General features: G+C 36.1%; 1 protein-coding gene across 1 annotated transcript in view; it reads right to left on the reverse strand.

Moving 5' to 3' along the window:
- Positions 1–7,864: 7,864 nt before the first annotated feature.
- LOC110457354 (calmodulin-like) overlaps positions 7,865–10,840 on the reverse strand; it is a 3,432-nt gene continuing 456 nt past the window's right edge. The window contains exons 2-4 of the mRNA XM_021508582.1: positions 10,198–10,387; positions 8,503–8,736; positions 7,865–8,029 (exon numbers count right to left, since the gene is read on the reverse strand). Of these exons, the coding sequence (XP_021364257.1) occupies positions 8,004–8,029; positions 8,503–8,736; positions 10,198–10,387 (450 nt within the window). The 3' untranslated portion in view covers positions 7,865–8,003. The remainder of the gene's footprint in view (positions 8,030–8,502; positions 8,737–10,197; positions 10,388–10,840) is intronic.

Below are 10,840 nucleotides of genomic sequence, written 5' to 3' on the forward strand. Positions count from 1 at the left end.
TACTAATGTGAATATTAACATGCCTACAGAAAAGGACCATGTTCCATTTGCTGATATTTCTAATATGTCCAGAAATGTGTTTCACAATTGCCAAGTGTCTTTTAATTAAAAGACCGACTAGTACCAGTTTATGCTAAGACTTTAACTTACAAAACGGAAAAAAGATTGACCGTGGAACCTGTCTGTAAAGGCGCAATTTGTTGAATTGTTTGCAACAATGTTGCTTAATACAATGTATTTGAACTCCCTGTATTTGTACAGGGACGTATACTGTCCCTGATTTGTATATTTAGCTATTTCCCACGGTGTCGATATCCTATTAACATTCACTAAAAGGCCACTGTACACTTTCATAGGCTGACCAATGAGAATGGATAATTCTATTGTATTCAGTATAGGGGAGGAGCCTCACTAATACCATATGGTATTAGTAAAACTGTGTAAAATAAGTTGGTTATACCATAGCTAGATCAAAGGGAAAGTGACACGTCTATGCGACAAGTATAGCAGATAGCAGACATACGTTGGCCTAACGTTGGCCCAATGCATCAGGGTTGGTTGGGCCATCTTTTGAAAATGACGTTGGGCCAACATGTTGGACCACCGTTGGCCCAACAACTTAACTATAAAACTATGTTGGGCTAATGCTTAATTGTGGTGCATATTTGACATCGGGCCAACGTTACACCAACGAACAAAGTTTGCTGTGCCAACGTTGGTACAATGCTGTATTTTGTTGTTTTGTTTGTAGTGGCTTTCCGTCCTATTAACAGCTAATGTTTTTAAGGACGATGTCAAGATAGACACAAGAAAAGACAGAAAGAAAGAATATGGAAAAAGAGAAATGAATAAAATGATGGTGTCTGATAATAAGAAAACAAACAGTGATTTATATTATGTCATATCCACCCATTTTATTTTCTACTCTGGCTGATTGGTAGCCGATGCCACCAGTGCAGCTTGTGGCCGCCTCTTTCTGCCTTTTGATTTCCTCCCTTTTTGTCTCGGCCCTTCTCGGTCCCCTGTATATCTCAGCCAGTCTTTTGCAATGTTATTGACCTCGTTGTACAATGTAGGTGGCCTTTAATTTGCCGGGAGGTAGTTTTTCCGTACAGCCCCTTAAAAATATGGTAACAAATATTTATCTGGGAATTTCAACTTCATGCTTTCTCAACTGTCACTAAATATGGTGATGTACATGTACCAGAAGAGAAATTCACAGTGACCTAAAATATATTGCAATGCACTCAAAATATATGGTATAAAATGTACAGCCCAGGCAAAATTTAGTAAACGTTTTGCAATGTATTGACCTTTTGTACAGAGTGAAGGTCATCGTGAACTAAACATATTATTGTACCTCATCTTTATAACAACGTGTCTGATTAGATGATACTGGTTACATGTTACATGACGGGCAACAAAATAGCATGTCGCCCTCGCGCTCTCAAGTTTCCCTGTCCATATTTCCCTTATTCGGAGCCTCTCTAAAGTCAAGATCATCCACAAACCAGTTCCGAGTGACGAAGGCAGACGACAACAATGGCGCGTCAACCTGATTATTCCTACAATTGTGTTACAGTTCTTATTCACTTATTTATATTTTGACATCATTAATTATGTGTCCTTACTGTAGGGAAATACGATTATTTGTTTATCCTCGATTTATCATGTTTCACGAGGGCGTTTCCCTACAAAGGTCAATGAATATTTAATGGTCTGCGACTTTCTGAGCTGGTGGAGATTTCCTCAAAAGTAATTGGCCTAACACGTTATATAAATGTAATACCATTTGAATAAAACATTCATAATAGATTGAAATTGCTTCTTTTCAACTTTTAAATTTTTTGATAAGTTTATACATGTAACGTCTTTAAGAAATTGGCAACCATGGTGCCATTTTGGACTTTGGACCGACCTTAAAACACTTGGGCAGCATTATCTTTGGCAAGTTTAAAACAATATACCTACCAGTAGAATGTCAGAGGAAGTTTGAATTGTATATGGTCTTGGGGAAACGAGAGAATGCACAATCATATGATCATTAGCATTGAGTAGTGATCCTGTCAGCCATTTGCAGCCATCTTCATTCTGAAATTCCCTAACTGCAAATACATGTACCCTTACTATTTTCATAAAATCATTTAACACATGTAGTGTCAAAATATATGTCAACTCTGCTTTTGCCATCTTAAATTTCTTTTCAATGTGTACGTTTCGCACGATCTCGATACAGGAGTAAACGCCTGGATCACTTGACGAATTAAGCAATGTAAACGTGTTTTTACTTTGAGTGCCAGATTCCAAAACGGTATGAAAACTTGCTCAACTCTTGAGCAAATCGAGTTGCTTCATACCCTCCTAGAACTAGTATTTGTATTTGGATTGAATGGATTTTTTTCATGTACATTGCGGCAATGAATAGCAGTAGCTGATCTACATATCATGTGGAGCGCGTTACTGCTGTATTGATGTTCTTTTTTTGCACAAACAATTAATTTGACATTTTTAATGAACACCTTGTATTTTTGTCGTATCTCCGGCACATTTTTATGTTCAGAAACAATTCTACATTTTTTTACAAGTCGATGTTACTGATGAAATCCTTCGATGTCCCACATACTATTTTGATATTTTCATTTTTCTCGAACTAAAACTTGTTTCCATATAGTACGTGCACTTGGTTATTTGTCTTAAGCTTCAAAATAGCATCAATTTATACTGATAAGTCCGTATATATATATATACCAGGCATTTTTTGACGTTCACAACATGTTGTGACGCGACTGTGACGTCACTTTTAACATGCGTCATCGTAGTGTTGACAATACGTTCTCTGAAACCAATTCGGATTTTCTGCAGCTACACCACCTATTTAGAATATTTTGATATTGTTTCTTCTTATTCCTACAGTTCTTTGCACATTTTTTTATTTGTAATTACATTGAAGGCATGGACACATAATATATATATTTGATGTAGTGTACGTATTTCATGCATTTATGTCACTTTTAAAACAAGTTCAAATACAAAGAAATTTCCTTTCCGAATTTTTCAGCAAACACAAAGAATAAAAAATTCTTCGAATTTTCATCTCGAAATATTGTCATAATTTTCCGTTACCTGATTTTTAAGAGCATGATTTAATTTTTAAAGGCGTATTATGCTGTGCCATCTCCGTCTTCACCTTACCAAATTGTTTTAGAGATAACTATGCAGTACATTCTCTCACAGTAATTGTGTGTATACATATTTTTTTGTAATATAATCCACTATTGGTTAAGAATGACTGAATGAAAAACAGTGGAAATGCGGCATGAAATAAACAGTAGAGTATAATTATGGATAGGAGGATATTTTGGCCTATAACTGACATTATTTCGTGCAAGTATAAATACATGTAGTTTCAAGAGGAACACCAGATTAAGGCCAAGGTCATTTTTTATTTTTAAATGTATTCATCATTGGATATCCATAAATTAAGGTTATCATTATCCTACATACAATATATCACTGTTAAAATTAGCATCAATTCTTGAGTAAGTCCTTTGATTCTTTTCAATGCATGTATTGACAAACACTAGGGTAAAAATTTGTGTAAATCAACTTTATTATTTTTCGACTGCCCAGCATGTAGCGTCATGATCACTTTTTAACAGAATGATTTACAAATAAGAATATTTCAATAAAGTAAATATATGTACCTTGAAAAATGGAATGGAGTAATAACAGATTCAAAAACTACACTATGAAATTTGTTTGTTTAGAGTTTTGCATCATTGCAACAGCTAAGAAAAGAAAGTCGAGAACAAAAAATAGATAGAAGTACAAAATCATCCCTCTGAATATCGCCAATTCTTGATTTGCAAGTATTTCTGAGGTGCTTTGAAAACAACGAACCAGGGCAGATCCATTGTGGTAGGGTTGAATATGGGGTTAGGGCAACTTAGGGCAGACCGGGACAAGTTCGGCCCTGGGGTAACTCCGGCCACTCCTGATATTTTTGGTCTTAAGCAAATATTTACAACTTTGAGGATCTAAGCAGTGCAGTTCACTAGGCAGGACGTTCATATGGAAAAAACGTGGGAAAATATAACTTTAGATTACTAAAACCAAGAAAATCATTTTTTGGATGGGTAAAACAAAAATCATGACCTCAGCTTTGCAAACTTTCTGTAAATCGAAATGCTACTTATTATTGATATGTCATACGTGTAACAGACCGACAGCTTCACATGATGGTATTTATGTAGAGTAGAGCATTGAGTTTTGTATTGCTATGAATATCAATTTAGGGCAGATTCGTCCAATGACACAGAGGCAGGTCGGCCCATGCCATACCAGGGAAGCTGTGAAATTGGAGGGAAAATATGACGTTGCATGCTTTATGACGTCACAATTTTGCTAATTTCAATGTGGGCCGAACTTACCCCAGATATGTGATGCCTCACGTGAGAAATCCTAAGCTAAACCCCCCCTCCTCCTCATGTTATAAGTATTATTTTTAACTTTAAATTAGAAAGAATAATAAAATGGTACAATGGTGCACCATTTATGATTTTCGCTGGTAGATTTAGATTTGGTCGCTGTACCAGCCATATTGAGGGGTTTCCACATGGATTTAAATAGTTTGTGTACTTTGATTGGCTCGCTAACATACTTTACACGCAGTGATTGGTTACCTGCTGTCTGTGATGTCCCTATTCATAGAGGTACAAGTGGGGAAATTAATTGCAAACAAAATGTGATAGATAAAGTCAGAGGGGTCCGAATATTCATACAGGATTGTTGGACATTGTTCCGCTTTTCCACGCACGGCGGCGTTGTTGTTTGGTTATGGGTGGAAATTTATTAAATCAGAGAACTCCGAATTGGCATATGGTGTGCCATTTCAGGGTGATACTAATACCGTGAGAACCAAGCGGAAAACCAGGATCATGTGCTTTAATGTGTTTCTTTAATGTTTTTAGTGCAACTACCTTAATGAATTGATATCACATGAATAAAAATGTATTTTAGCACAAGTTTATATCAAAATATACATTGCATAATACTAAAATAATTATCCTGTCCTGGGCCCGTATTCATGAAACCGTTCTCATGCTCAAGTATGGATTCTATGCTCAAGCCTATATTCTTGTTCTTGTTGTAACTTAATAAATATATCTTGTTTATCAATGATTTGGAAACATTTTGAAGAGACTTGAAGCTAAATACTGTTTCAATGTTTACATCTGACATTTTGATCGTTTGAAATGATTTAAGCGAGTTACAAGAAAGTCGGTTTGAGCACAGAATTCATGCTTGAGCATGAGAACGGTTTAATTAAAAAAAAATGTCCTGGCAGGATTTGGGTCACTAAATTATTATTTTTATTATTTCTTACAACCACGAAATCTCTGAGAAGGGGAGATAACTCTTATCAGAAACGGTACTATGCGTAGTAATCAGCTGACTGGTTGCACGAGAATCGTTTTATTCATAGTGTATTGGTATAATGACAGTTGTTTTCAGTTGGTAGATTCATGAACAGAACAAACATCAAGAATGTAAAAATATTTGTATATGGGGAGAGTGCATTGGACGCCATTAGTTTGGAGTCTTTTTCGAAATAACTTCCCGAGGACCTTTTTTGATCAATCTCTTCTTTTGTTTTTATATGAAGTTGAATTTATTGATGTTCTTATCAGGACTGGTAACACAAAGCCTAGCAAAGTCCTTCAATTTCACATTTAGATACTAGGCTGTACGATAAGCGGGAGGATTTCACTTTCCGATCGCGAACTTTACATTCTCGATAGCAACATCACTGCTCCCCATCTACGGTGTTTACAATTGTACATATCGCAAATGATTCGGTACTCAAGAGCTTGCTCCGAATATCACGACTTCCGTGATAGATATGACAACAGAGGGTTTCCAAGGATGCCAGTTGATGAAGACTATCGACAAGTGTTCGTCGACATCAGGATCTCACAGAGAAATAGGCTATTTCTGTGTGTGGTATGAAGGTCGATCTTTTTAATTATGCTCATTAGAGTGCCTTGTGGTTTGTTGTCACTAATCGGGTTCTCGTTGTGAGGACGTGACATTACTTCGTTTCGACTTAGATTTACATGGTGGGTTTCACCGATGAAGCAGAAGACGCTTACCCCTGGTTATATTCTCCTTGTACTGTTTCATTGGTTTACATGTAAATCATGTCTTTGATCATACTTGGCACAAACCCAACAATAGTCTGTATATATTCAGTATATGTCAGCAGTATCAACCACATTGTATAAAGATTCAATTTATTGTCAGTATATAATTTTGTTCTACTTTGCACTATCAATTTTGTGATTATTTAATATATTTAATATAACAATTACATTTTTTTCTGGAAAGTCCGCTGCATTGTACTACATATTATTGTAAGAAGCAACTATTCCAGCTTCCCCACAGAATCAGGGATTTTGTGTTTTCTGCTAGATGGACATTGAACATCCAACACTTGGGATCTATTTTTTTATCACTAGCCTCTTCCTCTTTTTGCTAATATCTCCCTAAGTGTCCGTCCTCATTTCACCCTACACTGTGTAGGTGATGCGGAGCGTAAACACACCATACAAAAACCAACATAAAATACAACCAGATTTGTACACGTTACCAGCCACATTCGTTAGTGTACGAAAATAATGGTTTGTTACACTAAGGGCCATAATGCAACACTTCGTTCGTTTGATTGTGGTTTAATGTCTTTACAACAATAGGATCATATGAAGATTTTATACAACTTTCAACATATTTTACCCATTATGCAATAGAACTTGGACTAGTTTAGACTATCATGAACAAAATCCTGTTAAATATCTTTCACGTAATTCTAGATTTTGGATCCTTGTTATTTAAAATAAGGATTTTGTTCATGTTAACAAAAGCATTCATTTCAGCTTCGATTTTTGCTATCATAGTGAATAACAATAACAACAGAACTAATGATAACAGTTGACAAAAATATTAAGCCGCTTTTGAAAAATATGAACTCTGCTCTATAAATTTTCTCATAATTTTCTCTAAATGTTGAAAATTGTTTAAATGAATACAGAATGTCTGTCTGTCTGGCTGGCTGGCTGGCTGGCTTAATAAAACCAGAGTACTAATTAACAGAAAGTAACTAATTTTGTAACAAAATTAAACAACAACTGTATAAAACCTATAATCAGGCATCACAATATACTAGCACAAATACATAGTTTCAAGTTTTATTCAAACTTTGGGCCATTGGCCCATCAGTATANACATAACTAGACCACAAAATTTTGGATCCATGACTATTAAATAGCACAGAGAAGTAAATATGGTGGGCTGACAAGGCCAAGGCCATTGAGTCAGTGACGTCACGAAAAGACGAACTTATCAACGTGTTATAACTCTTGTAACCTCTCATAAACCAATTAATGTCATGTTTTCATTCTATGTAACGTATTGAAATTAATTCTAGGGAATAATTCTAAATTAAAACTGTATTAACTTGATTTGCAGTTATAACGAACTGGAAAATATTAAACGTTTTCTGTGTTCATTTTGAATGATGGAAGAGGAGGAATTAAATGTTTCAAAATGCAATGCATCGTCGTGTGTCGGTTTTGCTGTTGGTATTTCTTCTTGTGCAAATTGATAATTACAGTATTTCAGCGTTTGTTCGATATGAACATCGTTGCATTTGTTGTGTGGGACAATCAGATAATGCGTAGAGAAAACGGATGGAAGTGAATAAACAATTTCTTAAATGAATGCATGCCACTCTCAGAAATTGGCAAATATATAACGTTATCGATTGACAGACATATACAGATAAAAAAGAACAATTTTTTTCTATCTTCCAAATTTTAATAGATTGAAATTATAAAGCATTAAATATAAATGTAGCAGGAAAATATAAACTTCCTCGATGTATAATTATTATCCAGATAATGTCATGTTTCGATATATGATATAACGACTCCTTCCTGGGGATAGCTTTATGCCAAAAGCATGCTTACAAGATCTGAAAAATAATATATATATATATATGTATTAAAACACAATCGTCGAGTGAAACAGGTTAAACGTATGGCTAAACGGGTCACGAATAGCTATCCTATTATACCACAACAAGTATAAATTAATATAGTCCAGGTCGTGGGTACTTCTATAAATTGAAATAAGTTGTAGACTAAAATTAGAAATTGCACGTTGATATCACGCGAGGCGCATTAACATCATCTTCGAAATAGATAACGGGATTATGATTCTGTTTCAAAACAATCACACGTCAGATACATATTTTTAAAACATAAATGAAATTCGTCATCACATACTTGTGCTTTTACAAAATGACACACAGAGTATATATCATCGTGAAGATTTTATTTTGATTTCACACCGTCTTAAAAAACGAAGGTCACTTTTGGACAAATCTTTATCAATATGGTCACAATTATTATAACATTTACTGCAGTATCTAAGGCGAAAACTTACGGGTTATTTCTATTTTGCCGTCTCTGTCCGAATCCCGTAGTTTGTCGATGACGTCATGTTTAATTCTAGAGTCGGCCTTGATAATGGTTTGTAGTTGATCAACAGTAACTGTTCCGTCACGGTCGTGATCGTACACTCGGAACGCCTCGCGTAACTTCTCCTCTTCCATTCGGACCTGAGGAAGACGATGGGTCAAGGTAGTTTTGTAGTCTGTCCATGCGACGTAGCCGCTTCCTGAAATATATCAGTTCAGTTACTGCACAACTGAATAACAAGTAAATAAGCTGTGCGCCGATGTTTCTTGTTAATGGGTCGCAAATGACATCAATGTATGGAAACATATGTCCACGTCATGTGACCCATAATTCGGAGCAGGCGCCTTCCGCAACAGGTTGCGATCATACAAGGCCATACAGTTTGTTTGTTTGTTTGATTTTGTTTAACGTCCTATTAACAGCTAAGGTCATTTAAGGACGGCCTCCCCTGTGTGCAAGATGCATGCGTGTAGTGTATGTGTGTGTATTTTGGGAGGCTGCGATATGTTCGTGTTTGTCTTCTTGTAATAGCGCGGAACTGATGCCGANTACAGACATAGTAATAATAATACTAATATTTTGTAAGTGTAACAAATTATATAAAGCAATTGTCATTAAATCAACATGGAAACCATGAAATCTTCTTCATCACTGCTATGTACATGTATGCGTAACAGGGGCGGTTGTTTTGTGCCGTTTCCGGTTTATGCTTCGACCAATTTCAGAGAAACAGAACACTTTGGTAAGGCAGATTTGGCTGTTTCCATACTTGTTCTTGTCATTTATGCTATGAAACATTGTGCACTGGCCTTTTCCTGTAATGTAAACACTATTTTGCAGTGTTAATGGTGGAGAACGTTATTATAAAGGCATTAATTGTTCCAACATTCAACGGTTGTCGAACTGTTCAGTCATCAAAACATTGGTAATTCAAAAGTCCCGCGGTATTTAGTCATTAAGGAGTTTTGTTTCCTCTCCCTATTGTTGTTTTGTTCATGAAATAGGCTGATAAAAGAGGAGTGAATGGTGACTTTTTGAACTTTTATCAAGGTGAACACAGTTGTTTATAGAAATGTTTGGCGCTGGATGGTCTGCACTGCAGGAAACAATAAATGACAGTAACAAGCATGAAAACAGCTCCGTTAATCCGCTCCGTTACTATGCTCCGTTTCTCTGCTCCGTTTATACGCTTCGTTATCATGCAGTCGGAACGTAAACAGGAAACGGCACGAAACAACCGCTGTCTGTCGTACACGGCTACACGACAGTATTATTGGTCAATGTATATGTGTTATAGAGGCTACACAGTTACATTTTATGGGTTCCTTGATAAGTTACTGTCAGTTGCTGGACAGAGTGTGTAGTAATGTACAACACACATGTGTACATGTATGGGTCCATCTAACGATTAGTACTGCACGAGGACAATAAATGTGACGTCAGGCGAACATCTGTGAGGCAAGGTTTTTATACATATAATATGTAACTACATGTATAATAATGCATACGAAGCTGGAAAAAAGATCTAAGAAATCCATTCGTGAACATTATTTGCATTCAAATATCATGCATGTACGTTCTTGGTTCCGCTTTAGAGGTTGAGATGTTCTGGTCTTAACAAGAAAAACCCAAATTGTTTTAAACTGGAAAAGACACTCACGATGTGGGTCAGCCTCGTCCAGTATGGCATCTGCAGCCTTGTCGTCAGGGTTGAAGCCGATTCCGTGAGTAAACATGATGAATTCGTCCCGCGTGAGTCGACCGTCATTGTCTTCGTCTAAGAAGTCAAACAGGTCATGTGCTTTCTCGAAAGCTTCAGCATCCGGGTTCTCTGAAGAAATAAATCCGTTCTGATGTTGTCAGTGCTTCATTTACAATGAATTGAATACAAGTAAAGTTAATGGTATTGGACATGAGTTACACCTCAGCACATAGAATGGTAATATCACTGTGTTCAAAGGCTAACGTCAACATAGGAATAACAGATTTCCAATAATCCAGATCATCGAAGCATACAGTGACACAGAGTACGGTTTTACTTCGGCACTACTTCATAAACAACCTATTGTAACAGTACAAACATATATCATCACTGAATGTACAGCCCCCTGAGCGTCGTAATAGCGGCGAAAAGATGCATAAAGACAATAGAACATACCCTGATTTGGTTACATTTCAATTTCATTTGAAGGATACATTTTGGCCTAAGATTTTTAAAACCATTATTCACACTTTGACATATTTTGATACACTTTATTATAATGAAGAAAGGTACTTATCACTCCAATCGTGTAACAGCCTAC

This window comes from Mizuhopecten yessoensis, unplaced genomic scaffold (assembly GCF_002113885.1).
Source record: "Mizuhopecten yessoensis strain PY_sf001 unplaced genomic scaffold, ASM211388v2 scaffold9109, whole genome shotgun sequence".
NCBI classification, from domain to species: Eukaryota; Metazoa; Mollusca; class Bivalvia; order Pectinida; family Pectinidae; genus Mizuhopecten; species Mizuhopecten yessoensis.